The 19,824-nt window shown below is 51.1% G+C and overlaps 4 protein-coding genes across 4 annotated transcripts; 1 reads left to right on the top strand and 3 right to left on the bottom strand.

Annotated features, from left to right (window-relative positions):
• The first annotated feature begins 2,878 nt into the window (after nt 1-2,878).
• On the top strand, nt 2,879-5,196 carry LOC100901425 (carbonyl reductase family member 4). The gene is made up of 6 exons (XM_003737679.2): nt 2,879-2,917; nt 3,231-3,371; nt 3,472-3,589; nt 3,712-3,858; nt 3,955-4,089; nt 4,978-5,196. Exons 2-6 carry the CDS (start codon nt 3,231-3,233, stop codon nt 5,157-5,159), a joined length of 723 nt encoding a protein of 240 aa, XP_003737727.1. The 5' UTR covers nt 2,879-2,917; the 3' UTR covers nt 5,160-5,196.
• A 108-nt stretch (nt 5,197-5,304) lies between these two features.
• Nucleotides 5,305-8,009, bottom strand: LOC100901283 (uncharacterized). The gene is made up of 5 exons (XM_003737678.2): nt 7,622-8,009; nt 7,255-7,401; nt 6,594-6,937; nt 6,306-6,455; nt 5,305-6,041 (listed from the first exon to the last, which is right to left on the bottom strand). The coding sequence occupies exons 1-5, from the start codon at nt 7,808-7,810 to the stop codon at nt 5,831-5,833; spliced, it is 1,041 nt and encodes a 346-aa protein (XP_003737726.1). The 5' UTR covers nt 7,811-8,009; the 3' UTR covers nt 5,305-5,830.
• A 6,560-nt stretch (nt 8,010-14,569) lies between these two features.
• On the bottom strand, nt 14,570-18,175 carry LOC100904443 (UPF0160 protein MYG1, mitochondrial). Its single transcript, XM_003737777.1, has 7 exons — nt 18,015-18,175; nt 16,194-16,299; nt 15,800-15,905; nt 15,455-15,675; nt 15,149-15,356; nt 14,862-15,040; nt 14,570-14,750 (listed from the first exon to the last, which is right to left on the bottom strand). The coding sequence occupies exons 1-7, from the start codon at nt 18,016-18,018 to the stop codon at nt 14,570-14,572; spliced, it is 1,005 nt and encodes a 334-aa protein (XP_003737825.1). The 5' UTR covers nt 18,019-18,175.
• On the bottom strand, nt 16,728-17,749 carry LOC100901141 (uncharacterized). The gene has a single exon (XM_003737677.2). The coding sequence runs from the start codon at nt 17,609-17,611 to the stop codon at nt 16,955-16,957; it is 657 nt and encodes a 218-aa protein (XP_003737725.1). The 5' UTR covers nt 17,612-17,749; the 3' UTR covers nt 16,728-16,954.
• Nucleotides 18,176-19,824: the final 1,649 nt, after the last annotated feature.

The raw sequence follows: 19,824 nt of genomic DNA, 5'->3' as shown, positions 1-19,824 counted from the left end.
GAAAACCCATCTAGAGCCCACACCCTCGGGGAGGGGAATCGGACATCATAGATGTTACGGAATTAACGAAACGCGAAACGCTAGTCAACGCAGCATTGGATCGTTGGATCGTTGCGTTTCCGTTCATTATCCGATGCCTCCAGTGTATTCTCAATAGAAGCGGCCCTCGAAAAGCTGACTTATTCCAGCCCGTCGAACACGCTCGTCAGTACCCCGTTCTTCGCACCTCATGCAAATGCGCGATTAGGCATTCGCGATGTAGTCGTGCTTCCATCGCGGCTTGGCGCTGGTTTGGTCTCGATGCCTGTGTGAAATAAAAATCCGTCGGAATCAGCAGAAAAGACAAGACGACTCGGAAACCGTTATCGGTGTCCTTGACGAGACAGCAACACGAGCTCCGGAAAGAAATTACTTCGATACAAGATAGCCAGGGCGAGATCAGATTCTCCGTCTTACAATGGGCATCCTCCTCCTTCCTGCATCCTTCCCACAGGATATAGGATAAGCTGGGATTCACGGCTCTTAAATCATGTATCAATCTACTGGGAGTCATGCCCTCATCGCGAGCGCACCGCTTCGAGCTATTCCAGGAATCGTACCACAGAAGCGTCGATAGAGGAAAACCATCGGAATCGCAGACTTGGAGCGATAAGGACCCGCGCCATAATATCATACATGCGTCCACATCTGTTTGATTGGAACGATGCGGACTCGAAAAAGCGAGAGAATCTCTTCAAGACTTCGAACCTGAGCTCCACAAATCCTCTGGACACGTGACAAAAACCGTCAGGAGCGAATGACTCAAAACTCAGAGTCGCAGAAGATCGCTTACTCGTCTTTTCCGTGATATTCTTCCGACCCAATCACTGAAGGCGCGGCTCCCCAAACGGCTTTGCTCGTCACCGATACCGAAGCGATCCAAGGTTTCCTCGTCACGGGAACTTTCACGGACGTTTTTCTCTACTGCTCTGTTGGGAGCTGAAGGAAAAAATCACCCGAACGCTCTCGACCATCTGAAAGCCGTATCCACCTTTCGAATTGCCCCGGTACTATTCGTCCGGAAGCTCTCGCTCTCCGCTTGTCGATCAAAGCATCGCCATATTCGGTTCTTGGTCTCTGTGAGGGGATTTCCACGGGCGACCGCAACTCAGACGGTCCAGCATCCCCCGGGCGCAATGAACTGCTTTGTCCTAGAATCACATAATAATATGAAATGGCCAAATCTTCCGTTTCATCCGATGAGACGAAAAATAGGTATCAACTGTCCGAGCGTGTCCATCAATGGAAAGTTTCTAAGGGACACGGGATCGTCTGGGCAGAGAAATCAAATCCACCTCGCGATTCGAAGTGAAAACCAACTCCGCGAGACAAATCGAGTACGGAAGCTCTGCACTACTCTCGACTTAATTGCAGCCGTATACCAGGTCTCGAGACGGCTCGCTAGTGAGGATTGGGAGCTACATATGTCTATGGAGTTCGTTGGCACGAAGACGAAAATCTCACAAATAGAGGAGAGATCTCGAAGTCCTCCTTCGGGACGGCGGATCGCAGTTTCGAGATGCCATTTATTGGAGATTGAGAAATGGATACATCGAACGTTCAAAGATGCACTCCGACAATTTTCTTCAGCTCATCTATGTCGATATCGGCAGCTGATTCTCCGTGGCACCGAGCGCAGCTCTTGCGCTTCCTGCCGGGATGAGTATTTTTTCTCGTGGATTTCCGTCCCAGCTTCAGATATATGATCCAGCAGATCAGTCCCAATACCGCGAAAAAGCATCCGCTGACTCCGATGATGGTCACACCTCTCATGAAGGCAGGGGAAGTTGTGTCAAAAGGCTGTGAACATTCAAACACTGAGACTGATCCCCTCCGAAATCATTGAGCAATAGCGCTCGCGGTGAAGCACAAAAGAACTCCCAAAACGCACCCATCGTCTGTGGATCGTCATACTAACAAACGTTCAACTTGCCTCCGTGGATGAAACTTATAATGAAAAGAATATCCCCATCCGTCTGCATGGACATCCTTTCCCTCAAAGATTTGTCTCATCCAGGCCGGAGACACGCAAATATCCAATAGGGAATAGAGCACCGTCTCAGCGAGTGTTGAAGGCCTCGAGATATCTGCTTGATTTTGTCTTGAGAGCGTCCTTCTCTGCCGCATTATTCTATAAGTACAAAAAAGAAGAGAAACAATCGAAATGAGGAATGCGCGCCGTAAGAGAGGGAAGGGTCCACCTCAGTCCGTCAAGATCAGACACCTATGAGCCTGATCAGAGTCTTCCCGAGTCGAAGTCGGCCGGAACCCCGGAATTCCTCCGACGCCCTCAATCTAAGCCGAGCTCGCTTGCGAGAACGATGCATCCTCTATCATATGTAGTACTCTTTGTACCTTCAAGCCCGAGAGTTAGCGTGGACAGTAGAACCCCCTCCGACAACGGCGACGCTCCGAGAACTCACAGAGTCAACGGAGAGCTTCTCGATGGCCGAATCTTGCTTTTTGTCAGAGGTTCGAATATGAGCTTCGCGGGGGAGAGCGGCATTCATGAGATCTTGAGGAGGCTGGGGGAGGATGAAAGAATCTGACGCCACGGTGCTCTGTCGATTCGCAACTCGAACCATGACCGAGGCAGAGCGGATGATTTTCTTGATGACGTCTACGCTGTGTGGGAACCGGGACAGCTACCGTTGAAAATCGTTGTCGCGGACCTCGCCCTCGACGGAGACGTTGAAACCAGACCAGTCTGATCTGTCACAGAGATTCCGTTCGGAATCAGTCATGTCAAGGGCAGAGGCAAGGCGTCTTCCCGCCACCGGTTTCGAAACGAGTGGCTCTGTTTTCAAAACAGTCTCTCGCCAAACAGCTGATTATTATCATCGCGCTTAGAGAGCGGAGAATCTATCAACGATCAGAGGTGATTTTTGGTTTCGAGCTTTGGTGTTTGGAACTCACGGATAAGGGTCGGTATGGTCCCCGATAGTCCTCATCGGATCACATCGGCGCAACCAAATTTGCTAGCGCTTGATCGTGATTCTTCCTGAGGATGAAATACCAAGGATAGGCAAGACAAGGACGAATCCTGTCCGTAGATAATTTGAATCCTCCGATTCTGAATGTCCGTCTCCCGAATCCGATTCGTGACCTGAATGGATTGTGTGAGGAAGGGATGTCCTGGCCTTTCACTAATCGGTCTTTGTGACAAATATCTGAATGACAGACTTTTGCAGATGGCCGGTACCGTGGCCGTGGTCTTCGGTGGCTCCCGAGGAATCGGAAAGGCATGTGTTCAGGAGTTATTGCGAAAAGGTTGGCCCACAGTCGCCATCGGCCGAAACCCCGAAAATCTCAGATCGCTGGGAGCTGAGTTGGTGAGAGGGGGAAGCTATCGAGGGTGTTTTTCTTGGATAAGTGCAGCAGAATTTATCTCGTTGACTGGCCCACGTCTCAATCATTAAACGAAATTCACAGAACTCTCCAAACCTACATTGCTACGAATGCGACGTGAGCAACGAGGCCAAAGTCGTCGAGACTATTAAACACCTAGAAACGTCCGTCGGTCCCATACAGGTTCTCGTGAACAGTGCCGGTAAGAATTCCGGGCTCCGGCTCGGCGATTCAGGAGGGAAAATGCTCCTCGAACGAAGTAAAGGGGTCCTCAGCTCACTCAGCCGAGCACCGTGCCATGCTGACTCCTCCTTCCGTACCCAGGTATCGCCTTGAATAAACTGCTGGTTCAAACATCCACCGAAGAAATCCAATCGGTTATCAACACCAATCTGCTCGGGACAATGTTCGCCTCGAAAGCCACAGTTCGCTACATGATAAAACGGAACTCCGGATCTATCATCAACATCGGTAGGTTCGATGTTGTGAATCTCGGCCGAAGCCGCCTCTTCTGAGCGAAATTCACTCGGTCGTTTCATCCATCCCCTATCCCCTTACCGATTCCAGCAAGCGTTATCGGACTCCACGGGAATTTCGGTCAGACGGCCTATTGCGCTGCGAAAGCAGGTGTTGTCGGATTCACTAAATCTTTGGCGAGAGAGGTGGCGGCGAGGAATATCCGAGTCAACATGGTTTCGCCGGGTACGTATGTCAACTTACCGCCGAAGTTCCCATTAACCCGGGTATCCTACGGGGGAAAACTAGACATTTTCCGGGTGGACGTCGAAGCCGAAGATGGACGACAGACCGTCCGCCAGATATCCACGGATCAAGAGTTTGAGTTTACCCTCAATTCTCGAGAATCTCCCTGAAGAGCCCTCTTTTAGGAAAATTCTGAGCAATACCCATTGGCTCTCCGAGCTCTTCCGCAGTCCTCGGAGGGGGGAACTTACTTGATCAATGACACCTCGTGGAATCTGAAGAGAGACAGGTTGGGAAAAACACAGCAGAGCGGTCGCGCTCCGATTCGTTCGCGTCGGGAACGTCACGCGGCCAGAGCTACTACCCGTTCTCCGAACATACGCCCGGCCTTGTGGACCGGAGATCGAGACCGAGACGCGCTCAGGAGTCGGATATCGACTCCCGGACGAGTCGGCTGCCGTCGTCCTGGTATTAAATTTTTCATACGTACCGTATTTTCTCTAACGGGAGGGCATGCTCTTTGTACCAGGCATGCTCTTATTAAGTCGCTCTCCTAATTGATGGCCACCCCTTTAGAGCACCTGAACGATGAACGGGCAGGCCCCCTTATTAGAGGAAATACGGTAACTTGTGCAATAATTCATGCGAACAGTCTGAACATACGTCCTGCTGAACCGGACAGAAGTTTGGAGATCGGGACGAATCGGAAAACAGAACCAAAAATTCGAGAACCGAGAAAAAACCGACACGTTCATGTCCGGGTAAACGGGAGTTCCGCTGAACAGCACAAGCTTAGCCCAGAGAGGCTGACGCAGAGGAACTTCCCTTCTTGGAGGAAGGAGAGAAGTGATCGGTCTTACCTGTTTTGAATCCCCCTGACACTTGAAGGTATCATCGCGACGGACATGACGGCTCATCTCAAGACGGCAGCCATCGAACAGAAAACCCCCCTGGGCAGACTCGGTCAGCCACAGGACATCGCCCCGCTCGTCGCTTTCCTAGCCGAGAAAGGGACCTATATCACCGGACAAGACATCATGGTCGACGGCGGACTTGGCTTGAAATTCTAGGTGCTTAGGGAATAAAATTGAGAAAGTAGTGTTTTTTCGATCTCATCGCAGCTCGTCTATCTAGCTCGGTTTTTCGTCGAAATGACTCTGATTCTGCTGGAAGCTAAGACGTCTGATTATGTGACGGAAGATACGGGAATCATCAGCACGACTGAAAGTTAGCCTTTATTCTCTCGCTCGGATGTGCCCGCGAGGAACTAATCGAGGGCGAATCTCACTTGACTTGATTCTCCTCCTGATCAAGAAATCCTCAAAACTAGAAATTGAGTTCACAAAAAAACCTTAAATGGCCGTTGTGAACGCACAGCATCCGTTGTCGGCCGGGGCGGTGGCCGATTCAATTCACAAACAGCATCAACAGACACGCGTCGGCAACTGGATCATGAATGATTGCATACATTCGCATATATGTCAAACCTGACTCCTACTTCCGTGTTCGACCCGCGGCTCGCGCGAGATGAGCACATTATGATTAAGGTACCACTTTGCTCCCGCCTGGGAGGTCCTGATCTGCCGGCTACGTTTCTTCCTTTATCCCGTCACGACACGGAAGCACGTCCCGTAAACAATAATAGAGGTGTTGCGTCGTTCCGCTCCTGATAAGTAGCCTCCGCAGGTACATGCTATCCCCTTCACAACCTCGGGAGCCCGCGAGGTGGCGACGTCCAGCGTCACTCACGGAGTCCGACTTGAATGAGCAACTGGTCATCAACGAGCAGGTCTCCCTTGATCAGCTGATCTTCGGTCACAGCGAAGGCGAAACTAACCAAGCCCGAAGGTTGCAGCTCATTCTGCGGGAACCAGTAGCGGGGGATGCAAGCTTCGGTAGACGAGAAGGTCTTCACTATCGGTTTCTTTGAAGTCGGCGAAAGGATTTGAAATCTGGAAGGAGGACAGGAAAGCCATGAGATGAGATGTACTCCGCCAGCGGCTGATTCCGGACGGTCTGCGGCCGATAAAGCCTAATCGCCTAGAAGCGCGTGGCTCTGTGGTTATTGGAGATGTCACAGATTCCAAAACATCCAGTTTCCTAGAACATGAGACCCGCGGCACGTCTGGGATGCTTGCGGTCCCGACGTTCGGAGACGGCGCGCCGGCGCTCTCTGGCTATTCGAGATACTTCGCCCTAAAATTCATCTCACTCACCGGAAATCGAATTTCCTCTGGTATTTTGTCGCGTAGAGAACTTCCAGAGCGAACTGGTACACGTCTTCGTTCGGTAGAATAACAACAAGGAGCCTGAGTACGCAGCGTACTGTGCCATCTTTTTCGATGCCGAAGGGTCTGGAGTACAGCCTGCGGAAACAGAGTGAATCGAAGACGGGATCGAGCAAGAAGACTCACTCAGTCAGGATTATGCCCAATGATCCGGGATCCGGAAAGGATATATTCACGTCAAACGAATGACTGCACGGAGGAAAAAGTCGAAAATACCTCCGACACGTGTTTCCACGCGCCAATCGCTTGAATTGGCTGAAGTTCTTCAACTCCCATTGCAGAGGCGAGGATTTCGATGGATGTAACAGGTGGATATTCCCGAGTGGCGTCCGCGTCTCTAGCGCCGTTTGGCCGATTTCGGTTTCCTCCTGCAACTGTCGATATTCGGACCATTCCTGAAGGCGGTCCGCTACATTGTCGAAGTTAGAGCGCAGAGCAGAGACATCGGAGCGAGTCTGATCGAGTTGTTCGTTTGTGGCGTGTCTCGAAAGCTCGCCCGAAATCCTATCCTCGATTCTCTGCTGAAATTCCTGCTCACGGGTCGCTGTGAGCGCTGAGACCTGGAAGCGTTTAAGATAAACATTGTGCCCATTGTTGCGGATCCTAGAATTGAAATTTCTAGTCGCGAGTGTTCCGTGTGCAGCGATTACCGCCTAAATAAGTCAAGACAAAATATTGTTCCAGAGTCCGTCGTAGACGATAAGGATCGTGATCCATGGACCGATATAGCCGGGGAAAGCCGCAAGAGCTAAGGTCTTTCATTCTGGGCCAAGCATTTCCCCAGCGCCGGCCATCTTGCGGTATCGGGGTTCTACAACGATTGCAATGAATACCTATTCTGTCTTAAAACATGGAAAGTTTCACCGTACAGACTCACCTCTTCAAGTGTAACGAATCGCTCTGCGGCTTCCCGCGTCGCCTTGATGTTCATCTCCGCATCATGTAACCTCGCCTGCAACGCTGTAGTTTTACGATCTACAACCGTCTCTACGCGATGTGCTAGATCAGCTCTCAGTCTGTCAACCTGTAACGATATGAAGTCCTACGATGACAAATCGCTCGCGCCGCATCGCATCGTTGCACGCCATCGGTCCGCAGCAGCAATGTACTCACACTGTGCTCTTATTGGCGCCGCGTAAGACTTGCGTCATTTTCGAGAGAAAATCGCTCTCGAATTAAGCCAGCCCTGCGTTCGCGGATTCGTCCACGTCTCTCGCGAAAATGCATGACTTCGAGCGACTCACCTGCGTGCGTAGATTCGTGTTCTCTCTACGGAGTTCGTTCACGGTTACTTCCAGGCACTGATGTTTCTTTTGGAGCACTTGACAGAAATCCAGAACTTTCATTAGGGTATCCGAAATCTTCGAATTGCTGTTGTTGTCCAGGCTGCCCATACTGAGGAGGAAATGCGTGAAACCATCCGATGAGGCCATTCGCTTTTTGATGCTCAAGGGTTTTTCTAGAGTCTAGAGGTCCGTCCGACGACCGAAAGGCACCAGCTGATACCCTGTCGAATAAGTCGGCCGTCAGCAGTTACAATGCCGCTTTGCTTTCTCGATCGGTCGTTTCGAACAACGCTTTGCGGCGCACGGAACAGGAGATCGTTGTCACATGAGAGCTCTCTGGAAAATTATTCTGCCTTTGCTTGCCGTCGCCGATCATGAACGGGGAGCCCTTTCCGAGCAGTTCCCTCTCCTAGAGTACAGAGAGGAGTTAATCTGAGAGACGCTTGTTTCTTAATGGTTGTTTGCGTTCTCTGAGTGAGTGAGACTCCCACCTCCTGATATTCTATCGAGACCACGCTGTTGACATCAGGGCGACCCGTATGCGACGGACGAGGCGTCATCTCAGGGATGGCGCAGAGCAGCTTTGCTGACGAACACTCGCCTTGTGTAATGAATTTAACCTTTCTCTCGAATCGACATTGCTGGAATTGAGGGTTTAAGTTACCCTACGACGGTTATCGCAAACTTCCTAAATGCAATCAACACGAACATCTGGATTTGACCCCGAATTCCACTGCACTCCTATAGACTAGATGTCTTACTTTGAATGAGTTTCTCATCAGAGGTCAACGCAGCTGTCAGTTCAGTTTTCGAGCTGTCAGGATCAGGCCGAGAGGGATTATCTAAGTCCTAGAATAAAATTATAAAATCCTAATTCTCCCGATATTGAAGCATCGAATAAACCATGGGAGATCACTCTCTTCTCTGTGTTACCGCAGAAGACGTCCTCGTCACTCCGAAGTCTGGATTCTGTTCTCCTCCCGGTACTCCGAGTGACCTAGCAGAGCTTCCCCTCACGGGAATTCCCATCAGACAACATAAGTGAAAACTCTTGCCAGCTGGTGGGAGTTTCGCATTGGAGACACCCGTAGATTGAGTTCACCGCAAAGCCATGAGCAAGGTGGAACGGGCGAAAAAAAACGCCCCATCATCAATCTGCAGAGATTCGCGCTTTTTTTGTAGACTCAGGATACCCTGACGTGAGATTCGCTACACTTCTCGAGAACCGCAGTTCGAAAGAACGTTACGCCGACGCCGACGCGTCAAATAATTCAGGTGAACGTCTCAGCTTCATGCTGATGCTAGTCAGATGCGACTTCCCATTCAAGTATTTCTCTCCACAGGGAAGTCGTAGACGGGGACCACTATCTGCGCATGTTGTCATAGGTCATAAGTACGTCCCGGAATATCTGGGAACGAGTTTTGAGAAAAAAATCCATCATACCGATTCCCGCGCCTCGCTGTCATTCTGCTGTCAGTTCCACGGGAAGGGAGTTCCTGGAAAAAAGCACAGCGAAAAAAGCACGCCTCTGACGGAGCTATGTTCGGAAGCAGCTTCGACCTGAGTCTCGCCTGGAGGATCTCTCCGATGGCATCAGACGAGGGATCGCACGAGTTTTCGTGACTCGTAATCCGAGACTCCAGATGACTTTCGTTCTCTAGCCTCCAGTCCCCGAGCTAAGCCCTCCTATCGCGTCGAAAAACGTCTAGAACGCCGCAATTAGCGAATATCAGAAAGGAGCGAGGATTCTCTCAGTACTGACACAGCCTTCGGGCCGACTCTACCTCGAGCGGAAAGAGTTGTTAATATTCTGTTCTGGGTTCTCAGCTGATCGGAAGCTATTCCGCCCGTGTAATGTTCCGGCTCGGATTTGTTCCGAGCGACTTTGAAAACTCTCATCCGTGATTCCGACGAAGGAAAATTTTGGAGGCGGAAAAAGTCAAAATATGGCCACGAATTCCTACACAAGGAACCTCTGCTCAGGACCTAGGACCTCTCCATGCCGAAGGGAGTGACAGAAGCCTTCGGCATGGAGAAACGAAAAGCCATGAAGAACGTTAGCCGGGGATGAATTCCTCCGACTGCAACTCGTTCCCGAATAGAGATTCGTCCGAGTAGGTATGAGTCATCTCGTCGAGGACGCTAAATGGCACTCGGCGAATCTTTTTCCGGAAACGACGTATCGTCGCTCGACATATCTCAAGTTTCGAAATCGCGAGTCGCAAGAACTTGTCTCAGCGGCGGTTATAGCGGTGGAAGTGTGACAACCATGCTCGATGATGACATCGCCTGTCTCCTTACGGGCATGCGATCATCGTGCGCTCGAAATTGGAAACGACATAACGATGGGAACAATTCGAGGCCAGCTGAGCTAATTCGGAAGGTCCGAGTGAGCAGTCAGATCGGCCCGCTGGAGAGTTCAGATTAGAGTTGAGGAAGGGTCTTACATCTTTTTCCCTCCCAAGTGAGTCCGTTCAGTCCAAGCTTCCCCTGTAGAATTTGAGTTTTCGTCGAGCATGCGCGAATCCGACTTCCAATACATACAGACTCGATCCGAGCGCGAGATCATCGACGGAGGGAGGATCCTCGGAGTCAGACCTCTGTTTCCGTTTCGGGAAGCACCAGGAAGACCTGATAATGAGGACTGGGGAATGCGCAGAGCATAGGCGGTTCCCGAATCCCCGCGTGAGTCCGTAGTTCAGTCATTGAGCTCCGAATCTCTCGGTTTTCATCATCGTATGCTAAGTTATCTTCCGGTAGGTACAACCTTTCCCGTCAACACACAATGGCATTCTGCTTCTTGGACGAGGAGTGACGTCCACGGAAAGAAGCCGGACGCGAATAGCACTCCTGTATATCTTCGCATCGGTCCAGGCTCTCTTCCCCGAGCTAAGTGCGACTCCTGTCCAATTTCGTCACCTGAGCTTGTGTGCGAATTTTTCAACAGAGAACTTCGCGGAGGAAGAGCCGATTCCAATGAAAAGCGAATGATTGTGAAAGAGGACACGGACGGAGACTTCCTCCCGAAGGCAGGCCTCCAAGAGGAAAGTCAGGACCCTTCGATCGTGATTGAAACCAAACAAATCCCGGAAAAATGGGAGGAGGAGACCAAGGATCTGCTTGAGCGGCCTGGCATGGAAGGCTAATGTGTAAAGTTGTGAAACACTCGGAGGGTCAAATAGATGAATCTAAAGGGGAGGCGGTCGGGCATATAGCCTGAGCCCATCTATCTGTGGAGTCGTTCGTCGCAGCAAGGCGGCCAGATCGTGGAATTGATGAGCTGTTCAGATCGGGCTTCCGAAGACTTTGGAGCTCACCGGGTTCGAGAGCGTCCTTGCCTTAGTGCGTGAGTCGCCTCCCGAGGAAGATGAAGCACCCTTGTCGTGCTTGAGGGTGACTCTGACTTCTGAAGAGTGATCTGCCTCCCTATGTCCTAGTTTGCGTGAAAGTGGTGTGACTCATGCGCGAACGTGAGGACGAAACCAGAGAGAAGAACGACCAGCTTCGGAATTCCGCATCGGCGTCCATGTCATCCGAGCGCTTACCTTTGCGGGGGAGTTCCATCCATGGGTGATCCTCACCCGACGCGAGCGGGCTGTTCCCGCGTATATTCCTCCGCCGAGAGCCGCCGTTTGAGCTCCGAAACTGGCGCTTCGCTAGCCCTGGGAGTCGATGCGGTCGTATCCGATGCCACAACAGGGAGATGCTTCCGGGGCGTTCTGTCTAGCGACGATGGGTCGCCCACCCATAAATCGGTGACGGCCAATTTACGCGCACGTCCAATTTGAGCGCAAGTACGACTTGAGCGCAGATCCGACTTGAGCGCTCCGCCAACTCAGCGGAGAATCTCCAGAAGTCTGAAAACCACTAGATGCGCTCCCCCGAGCTGGTCTCAATGATTATGTTAGGTTAGGTTCCCCCGGGCGAGCTCCGACAGGCGAGCGGAGCGAGCATAGCCAGGAAGTATGATACTGTGAGGCGGACTAAACCTCAGTTTCGCGAGGCATTCGAACTGAGGTTTAGAGCCGAACCACAACCGGAGAACAGCACATCGTTCTAGTCGCGCCTATGACTTTGAAGGTATGCTCAGTGCCGATTCTTCATGCCCCGAATCAGGAATCGGCTGGGCTAATAGGAGCTCCAAGCCCCAAGCAGGATACAGTGCCGCTCTCTCGCATGCAGCTGACCATTTTTGAAAATTCTCCGCTAGTCCGGCAGTGAGCTCAGGTCAGATTGGCGCTCAAATTGGATCTGTGCGCAAATTGGATCTGCGCGCGAATTGACTTGCACGCAAATTGGTACGCACCCCATAAATCGAACTATCCTTCCCTCTCTTCTGCGAATACATGAGTACCTGAACGTTGTAAAGCTGAGACTCCACTTTCTTTCGAATCACCTTCTATCGAGAGACGCCCATACCGCGGGGAATCGTTGCTCCTCGGTGCGGGACAGTTGTACCGGGAACGATTTTCGCACAACCCCTGCAGCCGGCTCCGGATCGGCTGGTCTCGAATGCGGGAGATTTGTACTTTGATTCCTCGATCCAGCCTCGGGACCGTTTCCTGATCGAAGATGCTCGGGTAGTAAAATGCCGACATTCTACAGAGTCGAACTGGTTCAACCCGGAAAATCGCACCTACGGCCTGGGCAGCCACTGGACTCCTCCATTCAATGCTCCTCGGTTTTACGTCAAGCCGTCTATTCATATCCGTATCGACACTGCTTGGAGCGACTAAGCACCGGTTCCTACATCGATTCTCAGGTCATTATTCACATCCATCTCTAGAGCATTGACTCCGCTTCCTGCTCTCGAGGAATTCCTTCGGTGCGACGGAAAGAGCGCTGATGGAAGTCCGCTGCCTTGTTTACCTGCATATGAGCGCTACTACGCTCATTTGTGCTCAGTTCTGTTATGAGCTTCGACGTACCCCAAGGGATGCCCGGTGACGGTGCTGCCTCGCCTGATGGAGAAGTTGCGCACGTGGTTCTGTGAATAGAGGATATCGGATATATCCTCCGGCATTGTGGGAGGAAGAAGGAAAACGAGGCGGATATTAGATGGCCAGGCAATGTGTATCTCCCAGATGGAACGGCACATTATCTCGGGAGAAGACTAAAGAATTTATTCCGGATCAGGGCGAAACACCACTTCGTGGATTGCAGACGGAAACAGGAGTGCCGAGCCCTCATTCCGGAACCCTTACATAGTTCAAGCTCCCCCGAGCGAGAAGTATATGGTACCGTCAGCATTCATCTCGTCATGAGGGGGCCAACGGAGTCTGCCATTGTGGCTTTCGATATCCACTGACATCCTCTCGGTATCCTAGAACACACGAGTATCGAGCTCACTTCCGTGTCATTGGAAGCCGAGTGACGCTATACTACGTAAGTCGGATCAGAACACTTGATGGATCCAGTCTCAATTCTAAACTTCCTCACTCTGTGTATTTCCCGCTGCGGGAACATATTCTAAGGACGTCATTTCCTCAGATCCGACGCCGGGACTCGCCTTGCTGTCGACCATATAGGAAATAAGCCTCGTAAATCATTTGAGATGTCGAATGAGGACAACTGGAGAAAATTTTCTAGGTCTCATGGGATATGACCTTTGAACAGGGATAATTTCTCGAAGACTTTCTTGGCCGGCTTCATGTTTTCGACATGCTCCCGTAGCGATCGAGATCAGCTTCAATATCCGCGTCCGCGCATCAGGACTCTTTCCGTTTCCGAGACGTCTGTTGCTCTCGGCGGACGTCGCTACAGTTGTCCTGTGGCGGTCAGAAATCCCTTCCGCCCCCGAACGGTTCCAGAACAAGGAGTTCGAACTAGGATCGTGCGGCCTACCGCCGAGGTCGAGGCGCTACTATTTGAATATTCAGTGACGGCCGCGGTCAGGACTCGGACTAACAATGAAAAGAGCAGATCGACACTCGAATCGGAATTCTCACTCCTGTCGCACTCATACGGATCATACGGATTTTGAAAATTTATTCGAAAACGTCGAGGCTCTGCCCAAGCGGGACTCCTCCGTCCTCCGGTGCCACTATCGGGCAGTCTCACTCAGCCGCAAAAGGTCGCAGACTTCTTTGAAGCGTTGACCCATCATGAGTTGTCGGAATATGCATTTCTTGCAACGAGGTCTCGAAACATGCATTTTCAGTAGGGGAGATCCAACACATGTTTTTTCGTTGGAAGTCTGATCTCTACAAGGGTGAGAGGATTCACTTTCTCAAAGGACTTCGAGATTATCACTATCGAATATGTACGGTGAGGTTATTCAGGTCATCAATGATGTACCCTTCATGGCTCAGGGTGTGCAAGCTTCGCAAATGGAATTATCGCTCTTCCACGTCTAGATCAAGCTGATGGAAAACCTCTTCAGAATTGCTTGTAATTAGCCATCCCAGCCCCGGGTAAAACGGAAAGACTTGAGACCTCACTCATTGCAACGCTATGGAGGCGTATATACGGAGAGCATTCGAGGCGCGTCTCAGTTTGATCGTCGACAGCATGGAGCAGGGTTTCGCTAAGTCGAACGATGGGAACACGTAGAGACGGATCTTAGATCATGCTGAAGTATCGGCTGAAATAACGGGGCTGCCCATGAGCTCGATCTGGAGATCGGGAACAATCCTATCCTAGACGCTATAAACCGCAAGGGGTTGGTCAAGGTGACGATAGCCTTTTCATATTGGCGCGTCATATTTCCCTCGGTACCCGATGAGCGATTCTCTGCAGTGTACTTGTCGTACCCAACACTCCCTGTACCCGATCGTAGGAAAATGGAGGCGTCAGATAGGGACGAGGTGACCGGGCAATCCCTCCGCAAGCCTATGGAAACTACCTCATCGGAATCCGATTTGGCATGTCATGGAGCAAAGAGAATTCAAGGGGTGAAGTCGACTTTATTTCTCGCTGACGTTGTCCGGAGAATAGGTTTTCAACGCAGCTCTTGCCATCTCCAGTGCACCGTCTCGTGTCTGGTTGCCACCGATGAAACCAGACGCATGAACAAATATACATCCTGGGATCCCCGACTCACGGCAGAGTTCATCGTCCCTGAGGCCTCTCCAAGGTAGCGAATGACTGCAAGAAGCATGGAGGATTGGGATCACATTGGAACAAGTACTGGAGCGGACTCCCTGAGGGGTGAGACGATGAAATGTCATACCGAGTCACTGAGGCTCCTGAACTCACCGATTGTCGAAGGCTCCGAGCTTGAGTGGGACACATTGGACTCGATAAGACTTCGTGTCCGTGTGGATCACGTATATCAACTCTCCTTGGATACCGAGCTCCTCCTCGATGTCGAACAAGTGATCTTTCCACGGGCAACCAGTCTGTGGCAGTTCGATGATTCTTCCGCTCTTGTCGACCTGCGAGATGAACTCCGCTTTGATCCACGTACTGACGAGGCTATGGTTGAGGCAAGACTCGTCTCGAATCATCTCCCGGGACCCGATCCATGTGCGGTTCAAACTCACTTCATATCGTTTGTTGATCGCTTCTCGCACAAGCTCCTTCGCCGGCAACCAGGCGTTGCTGTAGTAATTCACCTTATCCAGGAATTCGGTCTCGGCCAATTTCATGGCAAGTTGGAACTGTCGATCGGCGGCCGCCGGTGTCTGCTCCTCGTTCCATTTCGGGTTGAGGCCTCCCACACGAGAGCTAAGACCCGTGTTGATGCGATACCTTCAATGCAACGTAATCCGGGACGCGAGTCAGTCTTGCGGAATTTCTATTTCAAAGCCAGAAAACTTGAATCAGAATTTTCATTGCGAGCAATTTACCGGGTGTCTCCATCACACATGTTGACTCCGTTATCGATAGCGTCGATCTCTATGATGAACTCTTCATAGATTTTGCGGTAAACCGTTTGAGTATCTCTATGTTCAGCGGGTCGCTTCATGAGATCGGCCAGGATTTTCTCTCCATAATGGAAATATATGAGCCCCGCAGAGCTGAGTTTGATTTCCCATGGAAAATCCGCTCGGAGCGAATGCATCGTTTCCTGAGAGACGAATCATCCTTAAGAACGATTCTCCATCCGCTGGGAACTACAATCTATTGACTGAGTGAGCGCCGAATGAGGAATGTAGGGATATATTCTCTGCTGGAGAGATCACTCCACTCACCTGGAAAGTCTTTTGGTGATGGTCGAATCGGAACTTTGACGCATCGTAGACCGCGCCGACATCGACAACGACATCGCAGGTTTCCAATAAGGCCGGGTCGCGCGTTCTGGAAGAGAATCAAGCGAGATTGAATAACCCCCAAAGGATCCTGTAAGGATGCATCTCCGAAGCGATGAGCAACACCGAGAGCCCAGTGATGAGTGAGACCTGAGACGACCTCCGCCCGGCGGAGCTTCCAGGACGTCTTCGACAATATGGAGACCAAAGTTCCTTAAGGGGGCAGGAAGCAGTGATAACTGAACTTTACTTCAATATGAGGGGTACGGATAGTCAGAAGCCGCGAGCGGGGCTGATTGCAGACCAGCTCCATCTCAAATCTTGATTCGGGACTAACCTTAGGATTTCTGCGGTAGAATATTCAGGGAGCAGTTTCAGCAATGCGCAGGCCAGAGCCTCGTCGCAATGGAACGTACCATTGTGAGTTCCGATTTTCTTTGGCACTGCAATCGGGGAAGAGATACTGAGCTTTTCAATTATTCGGATCGACTGAATCAAAATGATGAGGTTCATAATTAGTATTTCAGGGTTCGGAATTCGTAAGTCCCCCTCAGGGGAATTTTTGGAAAGCCGGGAGCGAATTTCGGAACGCGTTCCGGGAGTCTCGCCGAAGATTTGGAGAATTTCCGTCCTAGAGGTTCCTGGCTCCAAATTGAAAGACGATGTTCAGGAGCGGGGATCCGCAAGGAAATTCGGCAAAGTTGCATAGTTAGGCGACAGTCAGCTGGATCCCTCCCATGGAGTCGGTCATAGAGATGAACGTCAAAACCATTCAATTTATTCATTAACAATTAGTGTTCCAACAGTATGTACAGTGTACAGACGGTTTTGATGCACGGAAAGCTGTGCGAAATCGAGTCAGAAAGAGATACGAAACATCACTGCACCAAGTTATTTACAGTTTCAACCAAGCTGGGGAGATCCCAAGGTCGCAATATCAATCTGTACAAACATCAGCGGCTCATAGTTTTTTTCATCTCTTGACATTGACTTTGCATGGAATCTCTCTCTAAATTGATCCTTGTACATCGGAAGCTTCTTGTATCGTGGCAGGCGAGCGGGGGAAACGCTCGGATGCTTCGTTGCGGTTATACGGCGTCAGCAGTTGGGTGCTCGGACATCCTTCCACCATGAGTCCGGATAGAGATACTTTTGGATTTCGAATTCTTCGTGGGGCGCATTCACACGCACGCCCATGAAATCAAGCTGCTTGAGCGGGGGCTTGATGAGACGGGCGGGAAAACAGGTTCCCCCATCACAGACTTTCGAGCTCTTGAGTCGATGTTTCCAGCCGACCCGCCACGCGGACCCCTCTTGGCTTTCGAACACGTACAAGTAGACTTGACAGCGGACATCGGCATCGTGCCACGCATAGTACAGCCCGTTAGGGGAATCGTAGCGCACCTCCAACCCGTGCCTGCGAAACGCCTTCACGACGGCGCCTTCGTCGGCCTTCTCCAGCAATTCCTCGTTCTGGATACAGAGTTCTATCCGGTTGGTCCACGGGAGAGGCTCTCCGATTTTCAGTGCTCCCCAGAGAGAGTAGAAACAGAGGTAGTGTGAGATATCGAGCGACTGGAGAGACTTCAAAACCAGCGGAAAGAGCTTCTCGAGACACGGGTGAGCGTCCTCGGTGGCCCCGCAGCCATTGGCTGCCTCTTTTTGTAGAAAATTCACCACCACCAACAGAATAAGCATCAGGAGCACCACATACAGGGAAGTTCGTCGAAAACTCCGTGATCTGTGAAAGCGCATCGCGTGGTTGTCGCACGAACGCGTGCGACGCGACTCAGCGAGAGTGTCGAATTGTAAGAGCTCGTCGTCTGTCGAGCACTCGTGGATGAGCGAAAGCAAGAAGACCGAAAGCGGCTCTGATTACGGTCTCTGCCTGCATAACACAACTTCGATACTTTGGAGCCTCACCGGACCGTACCCTCCGCACCGGAGCGAAAGGAAGGTCAACAGACGAACTTGTCAGACAAAAAAATAGCCTTACTACTTGTCGACTCATCGAACTTGACTATTCCCTTGGCGTATGGAGCAGCCTCCACTCCGTAAAAAATAGGGGAGCTAACTCCACTCCAGCATCAACTTCTCCTCTTCCTCGAACTAAGATCCCAAAGCACTACGGTCAAGTAAACAACCTGAGTGAGCTCACCCATTTTTTGAGAGCCGGTGAATTGTCGCCCGGATCTGGGAATACGGAGCAGCCTACTACTGCTGTGGAATAGAGCTCGCAGTGCCAACTTTAACACGAGTGAACGGGGCAATTAGAGAATCAGTGGAACGCCGCGTTCTCTAAAAACCCTCACACACACAGATGACCGGCTCGTTTTGTTTTCTGCTCTCAATGCAGATGACAGAGACCGCGATGATCTTTGTCTACTATCCGATCGGGCAATCCTCGACGATCGGACAGTAGGCAAAGATCATCGCAATCATTTCCCCCGCCTAATCCATTCCGGCCAATTCCAATATATTCCGCCATTATATTGAATGGAATTTTCGCATGCGATCTCCTGCGAGGAAGTTCTGCCTGCCTGTTCGCTCAGGATTCCACTTCTTGTCCCGCTCTTCCGTGTGGCGTCTCTGCAGAGCGCGGCTTGATTCGCCTCTGGAGTGTCGGCCGTCATCCTGGCTGTTTGTCCGCGGTGGTGGAGTGGTGGCGGTGCGGCGGTAGTAGTAGCAGAGTGGTAGCGGTGGATGAGGAGGAGGACCGTAGCACGCAGCAGCGGCGGCAGCAGCAAAAGCAGCAGCAGACGGGCCATGGCGTTGTTGTGAGAAGAGAGTTGTTGAGGAAGAAGAAAATGAACCAGAGAAGATTACTATGGATCAGTAGATGATGAATTAAAAAATCCACAGAAACTTCTCGAGAGTGCCATTCTTGTGAGAGTGTGTGTCAAAATTCCGGGAGCTGGTATAGTGAGTGTATTGACGGCGGAGATTGAAATGAACATCTAAACCGGTCGCTCAGGTAAGCAAAGCGAATCCGTAGGGTTTCATCAACGCTCTTTCGGAAAGCGCTCGACATTTCAAAGAGTCCACGCATTGAGAAGATCCCTCATCCTCTATAGAGGCGGCATTGCAATGCAGAGGCATCCGATATCTTTTGAGTGACACGCTCGGTCAGCATTCCAGAACAGACGCCGGCCAGTGCTCTCCGAATGATCGTAGAAAAATCGCTGCATTGGACGCTCAGGACGGATGCGCACTTTTTCTGCTGGTCTAGCATTGGAGAGATCTCGAACTTCTCGGGATTTAGAATTAATACAACGGTAGCTGATTTCCACTGCCGTTTCTCGAGAACTACATACCAGCTGATCCGATGGCAGCGTAAGAATCGTGAAGTCAATTAGCTGTTCTAATGTAACGCGCCAGGATAATCGAATCCGCCCCCTCTCTCTCGATGCGAACCCCAAAAAAGTGGCAACTTCATTGTCATCAGAAACTCTGAGCCGATTCACTCGCTGGAAGTTTGGCAAGAGTCAAAACTGATGGTGAAATGTGTGCAGCGTCATATGTTGAAGTCGTGGGCTTCTCCGAGTCTCCAGCTGCGCCTCACCTCAGAACCTCATCCGCGCCCCACCCACCCTAGGCCTACACCTCTCCCAGAGCGGCGGCGCAATTGACAGTGCTTTTGGAAATCGGGCGCGATTCCATCGAATGCTCTGATTTATGTGTATGTGTCCTCCGATGTTGTATTTGACCGGTGACGCGGATGACCAATTTCATGAAGCTCCATCATTGTGGAGATACTTTTCTCCGACGAAAATTGTATCCGAAAAATAGCGACAGCTCTGGAAAATACAATCATCTCGACAGACCGTCTCGTCGGCCGTTTTCTCGAGAGTATCGACAAGGAGGGCTCACTTTTCCGTGACATTTCCACGAAGCCCCTTCCCGTTTTTCCTTCACGTCCTCTGGTGTGACATACCTACAGGCGCGGGTCTGGTTTGATACGTTCGCAA

Source organism: Galendromus occidentalis, unplaced genomic scaffold (genome assembly GCF_000255335.2).
Source record: "Galendromus occidentalis unplaced genomic scaffold, Mocc_1.1 scf7180000075612, whole genome shotgun sequence".
In the NCBI taxonomy this organism is placed as follows: domain Eukaryota; kingdom Metazoa; phylum Arthropoda; class Arachnida; order Mesostigmata; family Phytoseiidae; genus Galendromus; species Galendromus occidentalis.
Note: the sequence above shows the minus strand (reverse complement) of the source record. Positions and strands in the feature narration are given on the sequence as shown.